At 36.4% G+C, this 22,971-nt stretch overlaps 2 protein-coding genes and 1 long non-coding RNA gene across 3 annotated transcripts; all 3 read right to left on the reverse strand.

Moving 5' to 3' along the window:
- Positions 1 to 969: 969 nt before the first annotated feature.
- On the reverse strand, positions 970 to 8,786 carry LOC121899944 (complement factor H-related protein 1-like). Its single transcript, XM_042415726.1, has 7 exons — positions 8,717 to 8,786; positions 7,843 to 8,022; positions 7,035 to 7,214; positions 5,349 to 5,546; positions 4,022 to 4,201; positions 1,999 to 2,178; positions 970 to 1,328 (listed from the first exon to the last, which is right to left on the reverse strand). The coding sequence occupies exons 1-7, from the start codon at positions 8,784 to 8,786 to the stop codon at positions 1,135 to 1,137; spliced, it is 1,182 nt and encodes a 393-aa protein (XP_042271660.1). The 3' UTR covers positions 970 to 1,134.
- A 1,636-nt stretch (positions 8,787 to 10,422) lies between these two features.
- LOC121900590 (complement factor H-related protein 4-like) lies at positions 10,423 to 22,827 on the reverse strand. Its single transcript, XM_042417019.1, has 4 exons — positions 22,758 to 22,827; positions 16,386 to 16,565; positions 11,356 to 11,535; positions 10,423 to 10,685 (listed from the first exon to the last, which is right to left on the reverse strand). The coding sequence occupies exons 1-4, from the start codon at positions 22,825 to 22,827 to the stop codon at positions 10,492 to 10,494; spliced, it is 624 nt and encodes a 207-aa protein (XP_042272953.1). The 3' UTR covers positions 10,423 to 10,491.
- LOC121899947 lies at positions 17,099 to 18,117 on the reverse strand. Its single transcript, XR_006096835.1, has 3 exons — positions 17,964 to 18,117; positions 17,635 to 17,814; positions 17,099 to 17,239 (listed from the first exon to the last, which is right to left on the reverse strand). It is a non-coding gene; the product is annotated as an uncharacterized LOC121899947 (long non-coding RNA).
- Positions 22,828 to 22,971: the final 144 nt, after the last annotated feature.

The following is a 22,971-nucleotide window of genomic DNA, read 5'->3' on the forward strand; positions in this document are numbered from 1 at the left end:
GACTTCTATTATTCATGCTGGGAAGAAACACAGTAACATTAAGTCCTCATAGGAAGCAGCTACATATATACATACACACAACATGGGTGCAATGCAAACAGGAACTGCTAACAGATAATTCAGCATACATTTAATAGTGTAAATTAGCCAAAATGTAAATTAATATTGGCTGAAACTTGGGGGCAACGACAATACCAGTCCGGACCTGTAGCTAACGTTACAACAGCCCATTTAATGAACTTTTACTGTATGCAAAATTTTATGACATGTGTGCTTTGTCAACCATCTTTATGTAATGATGCCCTAAATCATTACGAAAACTGTGGTAATCAAAGACTGGAAACAATTTTATGCCATATCAATAATAAATATGAAGGGAAATGTAACTTACCGAGGCATTTTATATCTCAACCCATTCACCATAGAAGCAGGTTCTGTAAGGCACTAGTGCACCAAATCCGAGGCTTAAAAATGTACTCTGGTTTAAGTAATGTCTGCTAAAAACTACAGTGCACAATATACTTAAAGATTTACATCTTCAGAGAGAACAAATGGTCTTGGGGCTGAGAGCGACACACAGGCTAGGGAGGTTGAAAAGCTTGGTGTTTGAATTAGTTTGGAAACCTGCGCACATAAAAACCAGTTGCTTGCACATGATATGAGTGCACAGTTTCAGATTTGTGAAACCTTTTTTCTATTTGTGAAAACACATTCCACATTTCTCCATTTCATTGGTCATGGCCAAGTAGAGCTCCTCTTTCTCACTTAAAAACAAAGGTAGAAATGTTTTACCTTTTAAAAATACAATCACAAAATATCTTTATAGAGTAAATTTTCTGTCTAGACCACATCTGTCTAAAGAGGTAAGGATGGAAAAATAAGTGAAATCGCCCTTTTTTCAGTTATCACAAATGTTTACTCGCATAAAACATATACATGCGTCTGATTGTGAAGGCAGAAAAAACAAAGTGAACAAACTGTATATGTTTTATTAATATTGAAAACTGAAGTATAGACAGTGGACCAGTGCACAACTGTCAACTGTTAATTTTGTCATTAAAAAATTAACTCTGATTATCTTTTACATGTTTGTCCAGACAGCTCATGTTTAACACTTCCAGCTGACTAAAACTCTTAATGGCAAGTTGGCAGGTCCATCACACCATCATTACACTTCTGACGCATTCCCACTCTGCCGTCATGTGTTGTTCCTCTGACACACCGGAACTCTATTACATCATCATGGGCTGAATACAATTTATCTCCACCTGTACGTCTGAATTCAAGATTATGTGCTTCCAGGAGTTCTCTATCCACAGTGCAGGGTTCTGTAAAAGATAACAGATAAATAACATTACATTCATGTGATGACTGAATGTACAGCATACTCCATATATGATTATTGTCAGTGTTGGGTAAAACATATATTTAGTGTGTAATCAGTATCATATTAAATTACAATACTCTGTATATAGAGCACACATTGCATGCCAGAAAACCATGAAACAGATAGGAAGGTTATATTGCCTTATTTTATACCTTTTTAGATTGATTAAGATACTGCACTACTTTAAATGATCTACAATGGAAAGTATCTATCTCAGCAGCTAGCTTTCATGGCTATATCTTTTTTGTTTCAGCTGTCTATTGGTCTATCTCTGTAACAATTTAACATGTTGACTTACAGAAATAATACATTTCTTCATGTAGTTACTGTATTTTGGCTTTGTACGGCAGAGTACTTTCTCTCAGGTACATATGAAATTTAAGAGTGGTTCTGACCTATCAAAAACACTCATTTAATCTTTTGTATTATCTGAATGAATTTCGAGTTTAAACATTATGCACAAATTAAGCAAAATAAAACATATAATGAAAACAAACTTTATCAGCATATTTTGGCACAGGAACTTATACATTTCAGTAGTTTCAATTGATGTTTTTATCTATGTAAAATAATTACGCAAAATGCAAGATTAAAATATGAATATGACTTACGGAGGCATTTTATCTCTCCAGTCCATTCACCATTGTTGCAGGTTTGGTAAGGCTCGCCCTCCATGATGTAGTATATCTGACATATGTATTCAACTCTTTCATTATGCTCATATCGAGGTTTAGCACTGGTCGTGGTGTCTCCATTTGCAAGGACAGGTGGTCTTTCACAGCCTGCAGGAACTAAAAGAATGTGGGTGATAACAGAGAAAGTAGAAGTTTAGACATTATTGAGGTGAAAATATGACATTTTTCTAGAATGACAGATGTTTGACTGTGATTTGCAGTTACACAATATTTTGCAGTCACATGTTTTGTGGCCTTAAAAGTGAATGTAAATGGAAACAACTAAAAAAATAAATACAAATAAGTCATTTTCAGAAAAGCTCTTGTAAGTTTTTCTTATAGAAGCCTGTATGTCTATATGTTTCCATTATGACTTTTAATGACTATATGTACAGTCAGTATTAACATGTGCTGTTTATCTGGGCATGATATTCTGATAACAAGATATGATTTAGTCTTTGTATTTACATCTGGTATTAATAAGCACTCTCTTTATCTTGACACTGTGATCAGATCACAGATCAAGAACAAGCTAAAGGAAAAGGAGAACTAAAACCACTGGCACATCAGCTGTTTGCTCCTGTTTTATGGAAATAATTGAGAAAGATGAGAAAAAAAAGCTCTGACAAGGGAAATGAAGCTGAATTTCTTTTAGGAAATCAGTATTCTACAAGGTTTATGCCGTTAAATCAAAATTGATTAACAGATATTTAATGTATTATTAATTTATATTGAATAAAATAAATATTTAATAGGTTAACATTATGTGTGCTCATGACTTCTCTATCCAAGGTGCAGGGTTCTGTAAAAAATAACAGATAAATAACATTCATGTGATGACTGAATGTACAGCATACTCCATATATGATTGTTGCCAATGTTGGGTAAAAATACATGTTTAGTATGTAATCAGTATCATCATCTTTCTTGTCCATTTGAATGGTTATCAATAAAAATCAATACACAATTTAAATGTAATTATATGTGATTTAAAAGATATCAAATCACATGAATTTCACCAGAATTTCATCAGTATCATATTAAATTACAATATTCTGTATAGAGAGCACACATTGCAGGCCAGCAAACCACAAAACCGATAGGAAGGTTATATTGCCTTTATTTTATGTCTGTTTAGGTTGGTTAAGAACCTAAAACCCCCCAAAATGTAGATACTGCACTACTTTAAACTATCTGCAGTGGAAACTATCTATGTACAAACAAAATGTGTTCTTTCATCTTTCTTGCCCATTGAACGGTTAAAAAAATCCATACACAATTTAAATGTAATTATATTTGAATTAAGAAGAACCTAAAACCTAGAAAAATGCAGATACTGCACTACTTTAAACTATCTGCAATTGAAAGTGTCTATCTCACCAGCTAGCTTTCACTTGATGTATCGCTTTTGTTTCAGCTGTCTATCGGTCTATCTCTGTAACAATTTAACATGTTGACTTATAGAAATTAAACATTTCTTCAACATAATCTTTATATTGTAATAACAGATTCCAAAAAGTCAGATTCCTGTCTCAACTTAATTTTCACTAAATATGTAGTTACTGTATTTTGGCTTTGTACAGCAGAGTTGTGATATTATCAGCATAATTTGCAGCATTCACCAGTTTTCTGGTACTTTCTCTCAGGTACATATGAAATTTAACAGTGTTTCTGACCTGTCAAAAACACTCATTTAATCTTTTGTATTATCTGAATGAATTTGGAGGTTAAACATGATGCACAAATTAACCAAAATAAAATATATATTGAAAACAAACTTGATGCAAAATTATATCCTGTGCACCATATCATCCTGGCTTGCCAATTAGATTTGATTATGTTATCAGCATATTTTGGCAGAGCAACTTATACATTTCAGTAGTTTCAATTAATGTTTTTATCTATGTAAAATAATTACACAAAATGCAAGATTAAAAATATGAAGGGAATTATGACTTACCGCGGCATCTCATCTCTCCAGTCCATTCACCATTGTTGCAGGTTTTGAAAGGCTTGCCCTCTATGACGTAGCGGTTCTTACACATGTATTCAACTCTTTCATCATGCTCATAGTGATGTATAGTGGTGGTCTTGGTGAATCCATTTACAAGGCGAGGTGGTATTCCACAGCCCGCAGGAACTAAAAGAATGTGGGTGATAACAGAGAAAGTAGAAGTTTAGACATTATTATGACATTGTTACCTAGAGTGACAGATCTTTGTCTGTGATCTGCAGTTATTTTGCTGTCACATGATTTGTGGCCTTTAGAGTGAATGTAAATGTAAACAACCACAAAAATAAATATAAATTAATAGTTAAAATTAATAGCTGTGTAATTATTTTTCTCATGGTCTTTATGTCTATATGTATATCTATTGTTATTCATATGACCACATTTACATCCTGATATTAACGTGCTTTTAATCTGGCTACATTATCAAGATAATGACACCTGATGACAGGCCTTTGCATCTTGGATCTCAATATACAAATTAGGTAGACGGAACCTTTCAGACTTGTCAATATACAGTACACGCCATGTCGCAAGTCAAGGCACGCAATGCAGGATACACCAGGTGGAACAGCATGACATGCAAGGCAAAGATCTCGTGGCAGAATGGAGATAGCTGTATAGATTCATAGAATGACTTTCAGCAAGCTTGCTGACTAGGCTAACACCATTCAAGTTCAAATGTATTGTCATTCAAACCATACATTGGCATATATAACAGAATGAAAACATAACGTACCCAGAGAGGCCACAACTTTCACTTTTTTAAGCATTTTTACCCAGATATATAACCTGTCATGTGTTGAAAATATTATATATAAATATAATGTTGGTGGAGACCAAAATGGAGATAAAAGAAATTGAATGTTGGACTTTTATTTGGCAGGAAGCCAGAAACACGCCTACAAATGATTGCTATTGTTGCTCTGTGTTTGCTGGATGTGCAACCTTTTGCTAAAGTTTCCCACATCAACTTATAAGGCGATAATATGTCAGTGTTGTGTTCACAGCTTGTTTCTGAAGCCCCCTAGTGGCAAAAACTCAATAACTACAGGTTTGATTCCACTTATCTGAACAACAATATACTGTATGTTTATTCAAACCTCTTCAAAATCTTAAACAAATTACTCCACAGCCATTGCAATTCTAACATCTTTCAAAATCAATAGTAAACGGGCGTCAACTTTGTCAACAAAATGGATCATAACATGCTCTACAATAAAATTAGAAAAGGTTTTTATATGGATATTTTGTACACTGTTGCACTGATTTTTACCTCTGCAAGAAGGGAATGGTTTATCCCACCGTCCATCTTTGCCACATATCAGCACTGAACTACCAACAAGAATTGTCCCAGGACCATCACAGCTAAATGTGAGTATGTGATCAGGAACGATGGGATCATCATTTTCTGGCAAACCTTTTACTGTTATCCCTCCATTTGCAGGCGGGGCATCACAGCTCGAAGCTGGAACTAAACACAAACAGTCAGTCAGGCCCACTGAAGGAAAAAAAAGCTGAACAGGGCAACAGTTTAGATGTATAAATGTATAAATACAACAATCTCATCAGCCAACATTAAAAAGTACTTTTGCAACAGAGAGAAGAGCCTAACGCCACTGAGATCCTTTAGATTGAGGCCAAAATGCAAAATTTGTGTCTCCTAAATAATAGGCATAAACCAAAAGAAATGCTACATCTACAACTGCTAAACTTTTTTACCTTCAACTCAGTAGACATAGAAAAAAAACCCTATACATCATTTATGCGTTGCTTTGAAGATTGATGTTTACTTGCTAGCAATTGCAGTCAGTAACATAATGCAATGGTCTTAATAATCCTTTCAGGACCCTAATCTGATTTTCATTTACTTTTTTTTATTCAAATATTTATAAATGTTAGCATGTATATTGAAATCATCATGTTCAACTACTAACAATTCACTGTTTACAAGTAGATCTGTGCCAATAATCAAACAACTGTACTTCTCAATTCTGAGTTACAACTTAAAATTTACTCATTCACAGTATTTCATAGCTTTAATTTTGTGTATAAGAGATGATAGTCAGATAAAATAAATGTGATCACAGTGCTATTAAGAAGGTGGAACAAGATACACATTTAACATCTCTTTCTCTCTTTCTCATTTGAAATTGTGCTGCTGTGCCCTTCATGTTAAAGAAGACACATTATGCACATGTCCAGATCCATATTTTTATTCTGAGGCTCTACTGGAATGTCTTTGCATGATGTGACAACCTCAGCAACAAAGATTATGGAACAGACAGATGTTTATGGACATCTGTGATGAGCCAATCTCTTCTCTTAGGGAAGTGTTTAGGGCAGGCTGCCTTGCATGGACCATTTTTACATATGTTCAACTCAAGTTTTGGAACTTGGAATCATGTTTAACATGGATATCCAACATCATGACAGTAACAGAAGATCACAAAAAGCATGTGTCCCCTTTAATTTGACACCACTCCACTTTGTAAAGAATATTTTTATGCAAACGAAACAATTTTATATGCCACTGGCTCTTCCCTATTATCTGGCCATTGCAAACCTAATGAACCTAATGAAATGACAAAATATATTGTTGTTCATACCCTCCACAACAACACATATAAGGGTTTTCTGATCTGATGCCACTATCCACAGGAAGAAATTGCAGTTTCAAAATGAAAACTGTTTTCTGGGTGCTCATTCAAGGATTAGACTAACGTGTTAAACTGCTATCACATTTACATAATGAAGCTTGTGTCTGAAAAGGACTTCTGTTTTTGTCTTACAAAGTCTAAAATGATAATAGATCTTTTTAAAAAATATGATCATTTTTATAACAGTTCCTGTTTTGGATTAGTGGATTACTGCAGTCCTTTGCTATCATCCAATATATCTACAATTGGAGTAGTCACTCAGTCGGTGGTGAAAGAGTATAAAAGAAAGCCATTTAACTTACAATAGCACGCTCCCCGATGGACTGCCAGCCAGCCTGTGCTTGTACATACGTATTTGATGGTTTGACCTGATATATAACCAGGGTCACAAGTGAAATGTATGATGTCTCCTTCTTGGTACTCAGCTTTCTTGGTCTCCTCTGAAATGCTGGCGTGAGGAACATCTGGGAGCTCCGAACATGCTAACAAATAACATGGTAACATGGGAAAAGAAGAAAAAATTGTACACATTGTCTCATCATTCAGAGATCTAATGAAGATCTAATTGACACAGTACAGCATTAAAAATAATTAGGTCTCCAAGAACCCAAAAGGGAGTAAAGTATTCATCAGCATCCAGTAGGCTCACAGAGAGTATATATTCATAGTCTGCCCATCTAAGATTGACTGATCACCTACTAGAAGGGTAGAGACGATAACTATGACTCTGTTTCATTCATTCCCGAGCCACAGTAAAGCAGACCTGATACAGTATGACTTAAAGGTAATGTCTTGGGTTCTTTGGGGTGATTGTAGATTAGTAGGTTAAGGGGGCGGCCGTTCATGACGAGGTTGGTGGTTTGAATGAATGTAATGTTCAAGGTTCAGCTTTGTTGTAATCATACAATACAGAATTGCACAATGAAATGCAGTTTAGTATCTGCTGGGAGTGCAGTCCTTCTGTGGAGGCAGCGGTTAATAAATGGCCTCTTTTAATAGGGCCTATGTTGATAGGCTTATTTGAGTGTATGGATGCATTAAGATGAGACCATGTTGAATGTTTTACACCTGAACTGCAGCAACAGTAGTCAGTAAAGCAACTTAACTCACAGTAGCACATTTCCTGCCGGACTGTCAGCCAGCCTTCATGTGTGCAAACATATTTGGAGGTTTCATATGATGTATAACCGGGTTCACAAGTAAAATGTATCACATCATGTTGTTGGTACTCAGATTTTTTGGTCTCTTCTGACACATGGGCATGAGGAACATCTGGGAGCCTCAAACATGCTGAGAGACAAAAACATGGCAACATGACAAAAGTTCCACTCTTACACTGTATCATCAATAGTTTGCCTTATATATGATAGTAAAGAGATGAGGGGGAGCTGGACACAACGATAAAATCAATGGATATCCACATCACTGAATGGCTCCTAAAATAATTATAAAGATTATATGAAGAATTTTCACATGATCCTCATCAAGTATACCTTTTCTCCATACACTCCACCTTTTATATGAGGTACACATCTGAGTAGCTAAAGAAATTTTTATGTTGAAATGGTGGAATGAATTTATAATATATATATGAAAAGCTAAAAATACATCATAAAGACATTATAACAATGATACAAAGCTGTTACATTAGTTAATGCATAACCCATTTTAATAGTCCAATCCTCTATATGTGAATATTTTAGATGTTTCATGTGACAAAAAAAAAAAAAATCGAGAAAATAGATTTTTTGAGAGTCAGTCAATGTTGCAAAAATCCTTCACTCCTATGATAAGCAATTTTTTCATTTTTCAGAGTCATGTAAATAGGAAGAGATTTAGCTATGTGATAGTGTGCAATTATAAACGGTGGGACTAATTAACCAACCGCCCTGCACATTTGCACTAATTCCTCTTCGTCTTGGTTTTTCATAAGCCCTGTTTGTATCTCAAATCTACACCTGAGAAATTAAAAACTCCTACTTACCATTTTGTGATAAAGAAACTGCCACATTCCCCCACAGTTGGAGGAGCAGAAAGATTAAAGACAACTGCATGCTCTTGTGACAAATGCTGTTTTCTGAGCAGAACTCCTGTGTGTTTGTCTCCAGCTTGTGTCCTCAGGGGACACTGAGTGTCGCAACATGCAGTGCCCAGTGGGATTGCACAAGGTTTTATGAACACAACATGATAAATGGCACATTCAATTTATACACTCTCATATATGTTCTGTATCCTATCAATACTGTAAAGGAATTTGTTCTCAGTCAGAAAACTTAAAACGTTTAGGTGTTTGAAATAGTTTAGTCTGTATAAGAATGGAAACACTTTTTGTTTGCTTTCATCGATTGCTGCCTTGATCATGTTCGCTGGTCATGTTTTTGAAGTTCAGGAAATGAAACATTCTGCACAGAAGTTGTAAGGAGGTGGTTGGGGTTCCTGTCCTGTTGTCCACATGTTGTTAGGTTTGTACCACTCAAACACTTTGTTACGGTCAGGGAAAAGTTGTAGTTTTGGTTAAATATTTTCTGGTGATGTACAATATTTTTTTAACTGTCAACAAATCCCATGATTGTTGTTTCCATTGTTGCAAATTATTAAAAACACACCCGTGAGCCACACTACTGCACTGGGATATTCCTTCACCATGGGCACCGTAATTTGAGTTGACCCCTCATGCACTATTCTGCTGTCATGAATCTCACCAAATCCGAGGCTGAAAATAACCCTTAAAAATACACAATTTACTCCAGTTTAAGTAACGTTTGCTAAAACGTGCACTATAGCCCATACCTATGACCCATTTTTAAAGATCAGAGTGAACAAATGGGCTTGGGGCTGAGAGCAACAGACAGGCTGGGGGGGTCAAAAAGCATTGAGGGATGGACTAATGCATTGTTGGCTTTGGTATTTTCATGGGATTTGCCGACAACAAGAAAAGTGCTGAATAATGCCAGCTTTATCCTTAAAGTACAGTTCTTGAGTAAATGTACTTTCCACTACTGATCATTGCACCCACAGAAGCATCCATTTCAAGCATCTCAGGGCAGGAAAATGGTCCTAATGATCCCAAACTTAGGATTTAAGAACGTGGTTGCAAAGGTGGAAAGTATTGAGAGATGGATTGATGAATTGTTGTTTATGGTCTTTTCATGAGATTAATCGACAATAACAAAAACACATCCTTTAACCAAGACCATGATCTTTCCCTAACTTTAACTAAGTGCTTTGAGTTCCCTCAACCTAACCAGAAACGTGTTAATCATGCTTTTGTTGCCAGGAGAAGATGTTGGAAAATCAAACAAAATGCATTGATGTTGATCATTTTGAAGATTTTCTCAGTGTGAGCATTGTTAATTGACAGTGAAGAGTTTCCAGATGCATTCAATATAAACCTTTTCTCTTTATGTTGATAATCACTGACTTGTTGTCATTAAGTATATTTTCAAAATATATTTGTAACTGAGGATGCGTTAGTTATTTATTTTCCCCAGGAAAGCTGATCTGACTCTCCCTCTTGTAACACTGAAGACTCAAGATGGGACACATTGACTTTACTGTCATAGTGCATATACATGCATCTGATTATAGAGGCAGAAAACAAAGAAGACAACGTGAACAAACTGTATATGTTTTATTAAAATTGAAAACTGAAGTATAGACAGTGGACCAGTGCACAACTTGTCTAAAAATTAACTCTGATTATCTTTTACATGTTTGTCCAGACAGCTCATGTTTATCACTTCCAGCTGACTAAAACTCTTAATGGCAAGTTGGCAGGTCCATCACACCATCATAACACTTCTGACGCATTCCCACTCTGCCGTCATGTCTTGTTCCTGTGACACACTGGAACCCTATTACATCATCATGGGCTGAATACAATTTATCTGCACGTGTATGTCTGATTTCAAGATTATGTGCTTCCAGGAGTTCTTTATCCACAGTGCAGGGTTCTGTAAAAGATAACAGATAAATAACATTACATTCATGTGATGACTGAATGTACAGCATACTCCATATATGATTATTGTCAGTGTTGGGTAAATATATATTTAGTATGTAATCAGTATCATATTAAATTACAACACTCTGTATATAGAGCACACATTGCATGCCAGAAAACCATGAAACAGATAGGAAGGTTATATTGCCTTATTTCATACCTTTTTAGATTGAATAAGATACTGCACTACTTTAAATGATCTACAATGGAAAGTATCTATCTCAGCAGCTAGCTTTCATGGCTATATCTTTTTTTGTTTCAGCTGTCTATTGGTCTATCTCTGTAACAATTTAACATGTTGACTTACAGAAATAATACATTTCTTCATGTAGTTACTGTATTTTGGCTTTGTACAGCAGAATACTTTCTCTCAGGTACATATGAAATTTAAGAGTGGTTCTGACCTATCAAAAACACTCATTTAATCTTCTGTATTATCTGAATGAATTTGGAGTTTAAACATGATGCACAAATTAAGCAAAATAAAACATATAATGAAAACAATCTTTATCAGCATATTTTGGCAGAGCAACTTATACATTTCAGTAGTTTCAATTAATGTTTTTATCTATGTAAAATAATTACACAAAATGCAAGATTAAAATATGAATATGACTTACTGAGGCATTTCATCTCTCCAGTCCATTCACCATTGTTGCAGGTTTGGTAAGGCTCGCCCTCCATGATGTAGTATTGCTGACATATGTATTCAACTCTTTCATTATGCTCATATCGAGGTTTAGCACTGGTCGTGGTGTCTCCATTTGCAAGGACAGGTGGTCTTTCACAGCCTGCAGGAACTAAAAGAATGTGGGTGATAACAGAGAAAGTAGAAGTTTAGACATTATTGAGGTGAAAATATGACATTTTTCTAGAATGACAGATGTTTGACTGTGATTTGCAGTTACACAATATTTTTCAGTCACATGTTTTGTGGCCTTAAAAGTGAATGTAAATGGAAACAACAGGCTTTCTTATAGAAGCCTGTATATCTATATGTTTCCATTATGACTTTTAATGACTATATGTACAGTCAGTATTAACATGTGCTGTTTATCTGGGCATGTTATTCTGATAACAAGATATGATTTAGTCTTTGTATTTACATCTGGTATTAATAAGCACTTTCTTTATCTTGACACTGTGATCAGATCACAGATCAAGAACAAGCTAAAGGAAAAGGAGAACTAAAACCACTGGCACATCAGCTGTTTGCTCATGTTTTATGGAAATAGTTGAGAAAGATGAGAAAAAATGTTTTGACAAGGGAAATGAAGCTGAATTTCTTTTAGGAAAATCAGTATTCTACAAGGTTTATGCCGTCAAATTAAAATTGATTAACAGATATTTCATGTATTATTAATTTATATTAAATAAAATAAATATTTAATAGGTTAACATTATGTGTGCTCATGAGTTCTCTATCCAAGGTGCAGGGTTCTGTGAAAGATAACAGATAAATAACATTCATGTGAGGACTGAATGTACAGCATACTCCATATATGATTGTTGCCAATGTTGGGTAAAAATATATGTTTAGTATGTAATCAGTATCATCATCTTTCTTGTCCATTTAAATGGTTAAAAAAAATCAATAAAAATCAATACACAATTTAAATGTAATTATATGTGATTTAAAAGATATCAAATCACATGAATTTCACCAGAATTTCATCAGTATCATATTAAATTACAATATTCCGTATAGAGAGCACACATTGCAGGCCAGCAAACCACGAAACAGATAGGAAGGTTATATTGCCTTTATCATGAATGACATACAAACTACAGACTGTCCGGGGACCGAGTGGTTTTCCTACACAGAACAGGTCAACCATCACCCCATAAATCTCTTACTAGCTTGCTACTCTGGACTGTAGGTTTGGTGATTTATAATCAGCAAACAAATAAGCCCTGCTGGGTTTACGGACATTTCACATCCATGCCATGGAGGTCAGACAGAGTTGATGCATTATTGTTATTCTTTTCCAAAATTCTGTGTCATAACCAATTTCACACTAGTGTGTTGAGAGTGAAAACCTTCCACATTGATGTATATCTTCATCTGCTGGAGGGGACGACTGCTGACTGCGAACAAGCCAAATATCTGTGCTTTTGCTGTCAATGTAAATGCATCCAGTTAAATTCTGCCACCGCAGTAATGGCAGTGTTGCTTTAGAGTGCAACACATAAATCAGCCAGCAGATTTGTCTATACTTTACCTCTGTATGATAAAACAAAGATAGTTGCATTTACAGTGACCTTGCAAATATGAAACCTTTGTCTTGCACGACTCTGCTTAATATATTAACCAAGCATGTTTTATTTTTTTGTTTTTTGTTACTCATGGTATTGTGCCGTCCAAAAAGTATATTTTTCAACCTGTGTTTCCCTCTTTCAGTCTGATTAATAGCTACACAGGCTATTTTTCATTAAGAGAAAATGTTCATCAATTTTTTTTTTCTCACGAAATTTTCATAAGCAACAACACAACAACAAATTGCAAATGAAATTAACAAAAGAGAAAACACGACAACAAATCGGTAATTGTTGTGAATTGCTGTTGTGTTTTGTTATTTGTTGTTGTGTTTTGTTATTTGTTGTTGTGTTTGTGATTTGCTGTTGTGTTTTGTTATTTGTTGTTGTGTTTTGTTATTTGTTGTTGTTTTTTGTTATTTGTTGTTGTGTTTTGTTATTTGTTGTTGTGCTTTGTGATTTGCTGTTGTGTTTTGTTATTTGTTGTTGTGTTTTGTTATTTGTTGTTGTTTTTTGTTATTTGTTGTTGTGCTTTGTGATTTGTTGTTGTGTTTTGTTATTTGTTGTTGTTTTTTGTTATTTGTTGTTGCATTTGTGATTTGCTGTTGTGTTTTGTGATTTGTTGTTGTTTTTTGTTATTTGTTGTTGTGTTTTGTGAGTTGTTGTGTTTTCCTATTTGTCACTTCAGGGCCACCGTACTTTTTGGCACATACATCATTCTGCACAGTGAAGCTCAATCATCCAACTGAAGTATGAAGAAGAAAAACATATTTTGAATGGAGGGGGACTTAACATGGGAAAGTTATTCCAACGTTGTCTTCCAAGCATGTGGTGAATGAATATAGATTCAAAATAACAAGGACAGGATTATCACTCCATCCATTTTGCCTTCTGCCTTCTGTATTTTCTCGTTTAAAAAACGAGGAAATACAGCTGCTGTTAATTTAGGATGTAAAAGCTGTAATTGCACTTATTGCACCTCAAAGCTGCAAAACAATGCATTTTAAAGTCTGTGTAAAGGAAAATCTGAGATCTCTTTTAAACACATTTTACACGTTAGAAAATAATTGCTGAAAACATGTGAAAAGACTGTGAACTATGTAGTACTGAATTGTGGAGTTAGAGCGTTAAACTGTTTTTCACCATTTCTGTGCTCAGGATTTTTTGGACGGGCCTGAAATGGTGGCTCGATGATGTAGACGGGTTACTAGCATGACCCTTCCCTCACTATATAAACACTAGAGCACACGTACTCATAGTTACTATTTTTACATCAGGTAGTTTTACAAACTTTAATCAGAGACAACTGGGATTCACTTCTAATAATCTGCTGTTACTGATAAATGGGACCATTTCCGGTCAACATTAGTGCTCAAGGAGTTCGTTTAAACCAGCTGAAGCATCCATTGATGGGTGGAGCCGCCAGCGGCTTCGGCTTCAGCACCGGCTGTTCGGCTTGGAAGACGGGTAGAGTCAATGGATGTGGTGCCAGCAGCGGCAGACACTGGCCGCCGCCCGTGGCTTTGGCTTTAGTACCAACTGTGTGGGCAGCACTTCACCAAAAAGCAAGACGTGAGAGGCAATTGCTCCTTTATCTTATTTTTAGTAACGTTAAGTGTAGCAAACTACATCGAAAAAAACGACAATTTAACATAATAACGATTGTGATGGATCACTTGTTAATTAGTCATTTAAGTTAAGTTTTTACTGAAACAAGTCCACATTTACCTACAAAATAGGTGCCGATTTAACCAGTGGCTCCTAGTGTTACTTTATTGTTAAAATATCATCCACGTTGCTTGCCTTACACCTACTAACAAGGCCTATTTTAAATTGTGTATTGTTATACAGGAGTTTGGTATGAGTGTTGTTCACTCAGAGGCTGTTCAGTTGGACTGTGCTTTTAGCGCCTTCAGCGGACACGCCCCCAGCATTTCAGAGCATAGAATACTGCTTATTTTTCCACAATTTTGAAATCTAATTTTATATACTTGCCGGTTTTCTTAATCATGCAAATTTGGCTGAGTGGTTAATTACACATTTTTCTGTTGTGTGACAAACTCAGAACACATATATATTATTTTCCTGCCACTTACAATTACAAGTTGGCACTGCATATTGGTTATATATACATGAGTCTCGAAGCTGTGTGGAAACCTAGACACTGTGTCAGATGGACATAGAGAGGATTATTGTTTAATTCATAATTGTTCTGTTATATCCATGAGCTAATCAAAGTACCAGCAAAAGAGTACCATGTTTCATGGCTTTGAGCTTTGACAGAGATTGTTTTTCACATTACAAGCAGCAGATTGAACATATATTTTTTGTGCTGTCTTTAGACTGCAGGAGGGATTTCATCAACTGAGGGGGAAAGCTTCTATACAGCCTGAAAGCAGTTGTCAATGACAGATGATTAGCAGTAGTTTGGAGTTTCACTCTTTTTGTGCTTACTTTTATCTATCAGACAGGAGCTTCCCTGTTTTCCAGCTTAATGATTTAGTCACTGGAGTTGTTTTCTATGTTTGGCTGAGTCTCACTGAGATTAAAAGAGATTTTAATCTCAGTGAGACTTTTACTTGGTTAAATAAAGGATATACTGTATGTAATGAGGCTACATTTACTTCACAGCTGTTTGTACACATATAAATGTGACATATATAAATGCAGAGATAACTGTTGGTGAATTGGACTGTATGAACTTATAAGAAAAGACCACAGAGTGATAGTGATCTGCCGACTACTTTATGGCTGTTTTTCAGCTTTAGTATGTACAGTACATTGAAATAAATTTCTAAACAAGTTGAATTTAATTTCTCTCATTCACTCCTTTGCTCTATTGTTCATCTCTTTATCTCACTCTTTTTTATTGTAGTTGAAAAGTCTAGTACACTACTACTGTGTTTCAACATAAACAAAAATAACAAGAATTTTTTTATCTTTAGTCATGATATCCATACTGCTGGCTCCCTGTGTTCGGCTGTATTAACAACTGCTTTTAAAGGATAAGGCTGGCGATTTTCTAATCTCATATGCAGAGCCAAACCAACAATGAACTCATCCTAGTATTGTGTATGTAACCAAAGCCTGAGATACTGCAGAAACACAAACAGGAATTCACAAAAAGTGAGTTTTAATTGCTGATTTAGTTCCTGAGTTTAGCGGCTCTTGGTTTCTAGGACAAATTAGTGGAAAAGGGTCATTAGAGAAAAAAGATCAATCCTTACTGGACCAAAATCCTCAGAGTGATGCAAATTTTGCCTTAATTTTAGACTTAGGGGTAAAAACATTGTATAAAATTAGTTGATAAACTAGAAAATGACTCCTATTTACTCCATTTTCTCCTCCTGATGTTTCAAAGCTCCTTCCCCACTTGCATAAATATTCACAATACCTTGACAAGGTGGATCTGGACTCCACCCATCTCTGGTGCATGTGAGCTTATCAGCGCCATCTGTTTTCTTGTACCCTGACCTACACCTATAGCTTGCAGTGTCATCCAATGTTATTCTCTGTCTCCAATAGACATTCCAGTCATACACATCTCGGTGTTTTTGATTGGAGCATGTAACCTCTAGAATCAGAGAAAAAAATGTGTGTATCAATTGATCAGGATCAGATTAACCATCATCATCATCATCATCATCATCATTATCATGGGTTTATAAATACAGAGAGGAATCATTATCTGTCTCTGGCACTAAAGTTTATCTAGTTTTTTACCATGGCATATCGGTCTGATGTCCCACTGTCCGTTGTCTTGGCAAGTAGACACTGCTGAGGGGTCCTGACGGGTAGTAATCCCATACTTCTCTCCACATATGACTCTTACTGTGGCACCAGGTGGAAAAAAACTTCTGTAAGCAGGGTCATACGTGGTTCCTTTGAGTGCCGGCAGCGTCAGTTCACATCTTACTGCTGCATTTGTTGAGAAATGAAGCATATTACCTGTTAGTTTGTTGTAACAAGACAGACTACAACACCATGACATCCATCCATCCAGCATCAATTTTTACTAGTCAGTGTGATAAAACCAATAAACTGAATTACTTGATTTATACTCACGTTCACATGCAGGTGTGGGGCTCCAGTTTTCTGTGTTTCCTAGTTTTATGCATTTTGAATTTCTTTCTTCACTGGGTTTATATTTAGGATTGCATGCAAAATCCAAGATGTCATTTTCCTTGTACGTTTGGATTTCTCCAATCACATAACCATTTTCAATCTCAGGTTTATCACATGTGATCTCTGTTGAAGAATGCAGACACAAACACACGCGCACACACACACACACACACACACACACACACACACACACACACACACACACACACACACACATATGCTACTGCAGTGAAGTTGTAAAAAAAAAAAGTGAGTTTTAATCCCTGATTTAGTTCCTGAGTTTAGCGGCTCTTGGTTTCTAGGACAAATTAGTGGAAAAGGGTCATTAGAGTAAAAAAGATCAATCCTTACTGGACCAAAATCCTCAGAGTGATGCAGATTTTGTCTTAATTTTAGACTTAGGGGTAAAAACATTGTATAAAATTAGTTGATAAACTAGAAAATGACTCCTATTTACTCCATTTTCTCCTCCTGATGTTTCAAAGCTCCTTCCCCACTTGCATAAATATTCACAATACCTTGACAAGGTGGATCTGGACTCCACCCATCTCTGGTGCATGTGAGCTTATCAGCGCCATCTGTTTTCTTGTACCCTGACCTACACCTATAGCTTGCAGTGTCACTCAATGTTATTCTCTGTCTCCAATAGACATTCCAGTCATACACATCTCGGTGTTTTTGATTGGAGCATGTAACCTCTAGAATAAGAGAAAAAAATGTGTGTATCAATTGATCAGGATCAGATTAACCATCATCATCATCATCATCATCATCATTATCATGGGTTTATAAATACAGAGAGGAATCATTATCTGTCTCTGGCACTAAAGTTTATGTAGTTTTTTACCGTGGCATATCGGTCTGATGTCCCACTGTCCGTTGTCTTGGCAAGTAGACACTGCTGAGGGGTCGTGACGGGTAGTAATCCCATACTTCTCTCCACATATGACTCTTACTGTGGCACCAGGTGGAAAAAAACTTCTGTGAGCAGGGTCATACGTGGTTCCTTTGAGTGCCGGCAGCGTCAGTTCACATCTTACTGCTGCATTTGTTGAGAAATGAAGCATATTACCTGTTAGTTTGTTGTAACAAGACAGACTACAACACCATGACATCCATCCATCCAGCATCAATTTTTACTAGTCAGTGTGATAAAACCAATAAACTGAATTACTTGATTTATACTCACGTTCACACGCAGGTGTGGGGCTCCAGTTTTCTGTGTTTCCTAGTTTTATGCATTTTGAATTTCTTTCTTCACTGGGTTTATATTTAGGATTGCATGCAAAATCCAAGATGTCATTTTCCTTGTACGTTTGGATTTCTCCAATCACATAACCATTTTCAATCTCAGGTTTATCACATGTGATCTCTGTTGAAGAATGCAGACACAAACACACGCGCACACACACACACACACACATATGCTACTGCAGTGAAGTTGTAAAAAAAAAAAGGGAGTTTTAATCCCTGATTTAGTTCCTGAGTTTAGCGGCTCTTGGTCTCTAGGACAAATTAGTGGAAAAGGGTCATTAGAGTAAAAAAGATCAATCCTTACTGGACCAAAATCCTCAGAGTGATGCAGATTTTGTCTTAATTTTAGACTTAGAGGTAAAAACATTGTATAAAATTAGTTGATAAACTAGAAAATGACTCCTATTTACTCCATTTTCTCCTCCTGATGTTTCAAAGCTCCTTCCCCACTTGCATAAATATTCACAATACCTTGACAAGGTGGATCTGGACTCCACCCATCTCTGGTGCATGTGAGCTTATCAGCGCCATCTGTTTTCTTGTACCCTGACCTACACCTATAGCTTGCAGTGTCACCCAATGTTATTCTCTGTCTCCAATAGACATTCCAGTCATACACATCTCGGTGTTTTTGATTGGAGCATGTAACCTCTAGAATAAGAGAAAAAAATGTGCGTATCAATTGATCAGGATCAGATTAACCATCATCATCATCATCATCATCATCATTATCATGGGTTTATAAATACAGAGAGGAATCATTATCTGTCTCTGGCACTAAAGTTTATCTAGTTTTTTACCGTGGCATATCGGTCTGATGTCCCACTGTCCGTTGTCTTGGCAAGTAGACACTGCTGAGGGGTCCTGACGGGTAGTAATCCCATACTTCTCTCCACATATGACTCTTACTGTGGCACCAGGTGGAAAAAAACTTCTGTGAGCAGGGTCATACGTGGTTCCTTTGAGTGCCGGCAGCGTCAGTTCACATCTTACTGCTGCATTTGTTGAGAAATGAAGCATATTACCTGTTAGTTTGTTGTAACAAGACAGACTACAACACCATGACATCCATCCATCCAGCATCAATTTTTACTAGTCAGTGTGATAAAACCAATAAACTGAATTACTTGATTTATACTCACGTTCACATGCAGGTGTGGGGCTCCAGTTTTCTGTGTTTCCTAGTTTTATGCATTTTGAATTTCTTTCTTCACTGGGTTTATATTTAGGATTGCATGCAAAATCCAAGATGTCATTTTCCTTGTACGTTTGGATTTCTCCAATCACATAACCATTTTCAATCTCAGGTTTATCACATGTGATCTCTGTTGAAGAATGCAGACACGAACACACGCGCACACACACACACACACACACACACACACACACACACACACACATATGCTACTGCAGTGAGTTTTAATCCCTGATTTAGTTCCTGAGTTTAGCGGCTCTTGGTTTCTAGGACAAATTAGTGGAAAAGGGTCATTAGAGTAAAAAAGATCAATCCTTACTGGAACAAAATCCTCAGAGTGATGCAGATTTTGTCTTAATTTTAGACTTAGGGGTAAAAACATTGTATAAAATTAGTTGATAAACTAGAAAATGACTCCTATTTACTCCATTTTCTCCTCCTGATGTTTCAAAGCTCCTTCCCCACTTGCATAAATATTCACAATACCTTGACAAGGTGGATCTGGACTCCACCCATCTCTGGTGCATGTGAGCTTATCAGCGCCATCTGTTTTCTTGTACCCTGACCTACACCTATAGCTTGCAGTGTCACCCAATGTTATTCTCTGTCTCCAATAGACATTCCAGTCATACACATCTCGGTGTTTTTGATCGGGGCATGTAACCTCTAGAATAAGAGAAAAAAATGTGTGTATCAATTGATCAGGATCAGATTAACCATCATCATCATCATCATCATCATCATTATCATGGGTTTATAAATACAGAGAGGAATCATTATCTGTCTCTGGCACTAAAGTTTATCTAGTTTTTTACCGTGGCATATCGGTCTGATGTCCCACTGTCCGTTGTCTTGGCAAGTAGACACTGCTGAGGGGTCGTGACGGGTAGTAATCCCATACTTCTCTCCACATATGACTCTTACTGTGGCACCAGGTGGAAAAAAACTTCTGTAAGCAGGGTCATACGTGGTTCCTTTGAGTGCCGGCAGCGTCAGTTCACATCTTACTGCTGCATTTGTTGAGAAATGAAGCATATTACCTGTTAGTTTGTTGTAACAAGACAGACTACAACACCATGACATCCATCCATCCAGCACCAATTTTTACTAGTCAGTGTGATAAAACCAATAAACTGAATTACTTGATTTATACTTACGTTCACATGCAGGCGTGGGGCTCCAGTTTGCTGTGTTTCCTATTTTTATGCATTTTGAATTTCTTTCTTCACTGGGTTTATATTTAGGATTGCATGCAAAATCCAAGATGTCATCTTCCTTGTACGTGTGGATTTCTCCAATCACATAACCATTTTCAATCTCAGGTTTATCACATGTGATCTCTGTTGAAGAATGCAGACACAAACACACGCGCACACACACACACACACACACACACACACACACACACACACACACACACACATATGCTACTGCAGTGAGTTTTAATCCCTGATTTAGTTCCTGAGTTTAGCGGCTCTTGGTTTCTAGGACAAATTAGTGGAAAAGGGTCATTAGAGTAAAAAAGATCAATCTTTACTGGACCAAAATCCTCAGAGTGATGCAGATTTTGTCTTAATTTTAGACTTAGGGGTAAAAACATTGTATAAAATTAGTTGATAAACTAGAAAATGACTCCTATTTACTCCATTTTCTCCTCCTGATGTTTCAAAGCTCCTTCCCCACTTGCATAAATATTCACAATACCTTGACAAGGTGGATCTGGACTCCACCCATCTCTGGTGCATGTGAGCCTGTCAGCGCAACCTTACGCTAAACGATTTTAGCATAAGGTTGCAACATAACAAAATGTGAAAAAAGTGAAGGAGTCTGAATACTTTTTGAATGCACTGTATACATACAGACGGTTGACAAATTAAAGGAAAAGCCAGTACAGATCTGAATGCTTGACCCCTACAGTGAGGGGATCCAGTGACTCTGTTATTTGATTTGATTTACTGATTGGGATAGTGTGCAGTTTTTAAATGTTAAAGATGCACTGCAATGGAGTTAGCTCAAAGCTAATTTGCATCCGCAGTCCCCCACAATCAAAAATAATGGCATGATTTTTGGTCCACTTGTCCATAAATACATAACTAGGAAATTACTCCCATCTATCCTATCCTGTCTATCTTTGTTCACTCAGAGGCTGTTCAGTTGGACTGTGCTTTTAGCGCCTTCAGCGAACTCGCCCCCAGCGTTTCAGAGCATAGAATACTGCTTATTTTTCCACAATTTTGAAACGTAATTTTATACACTTGCCAGTTTTCTTAATCATGCAAATTTGGCTGAGTGGTTAATTACACATTTTTCTGTTGTGTGACAAACTCAGAACACATATATTATTTTCCTGCCACTTACAATTACAAGATGGCTGTGTCAGATGGACATAGAGAGGATTATTGTTTAATTCATAATTGTTCTGTTATATCCATGAGCTAACCAAAGTACCAGCAAAAGAGTACCATGTTTCATGGCTTTGAGCTTTGACAGAGATTGTTTTTCACATTACAAGCAGCAGATTGAACATATATTTTTTGTGCTGTCTTTAGACTGCAGGAGGGATTTCATCAACTGAGGGTGAAAGCTTCCATACAGCTTGAAATCAGTTGTCAATGACAGATGATTAGCAGTAGTTTGGAGTTTCACTCTTTTTGTGCTTACTTTTATCTATCAGACAGGAGCTTCCCTGTTTTCCAGCTTAATGATTTAAAAGTCACTGGAGTTGTTTTCTATGTTTCAGGATCAGATTAACCATCATCATCATCATCATGGGTTTATAAATACAGAAAGGAATCATTATCTGTCTCTGGCACTAAATAGGGTGTACAGGTTTTGCTGTAATCAGTCTTCCTGTTCATACTGGTCATTTGAAGATTCCTTCAAAATTCAAGAGAAAATTAAACTTTTTGCTCAAGCAGGTGTCTGAATAAGACCTATCACTCCCCCAGTGTTAATGTGGATACATGACATTTGATTACAGAAAAGGCTTAAAAAAGTTTACATCAGATTTTTTTCTCATCTTTGTCAGATTTTGTCACTTTGAGGTTTTAAGAAAAATAAGAGTTAAGGTCCTAATATTTGATAAAATGACAAATTAAGTTGAATATGTTGCAAGATCAGCCACATGGATGTTGTTTTTTTTAACTGCAGTACAACTACAGAGAAAATGGACCAGAAATCTTACATTCTTACCATTCTGTTGTAAAGATTTATCCATGTTCAGCCACAGGATAAAAAGCCAAAGAAGGTGAAAGAATCTCATTGTGAGGGTCAGGAATTGCTGTATTTAGGAATTATTCTCTGACTAGAGTATCTGTGGCTGAGTTAATGTTTGTCCCCTCAGACTTATACAGATCAAAGTCTTTCCGGACAGTGAAATGCACAAATACACATTGAAAACAGTCTC

The sequence above is a fragment of the Thunnus maccoyii genome, chromosome 7 (genome assembly GCF_910596095.1).
Source record: "Thunnus maccoyii chromosome 7, fThuMac1.1, whole genome shotgun sequence".
Classification (NCBI taxonomy): domain Eukaryota; kingdom Metazoa; phylum Chordata; class Actinopteri; order Scombriformes; family Scombridae; genus Thunnus; species Thunnus maccoyii.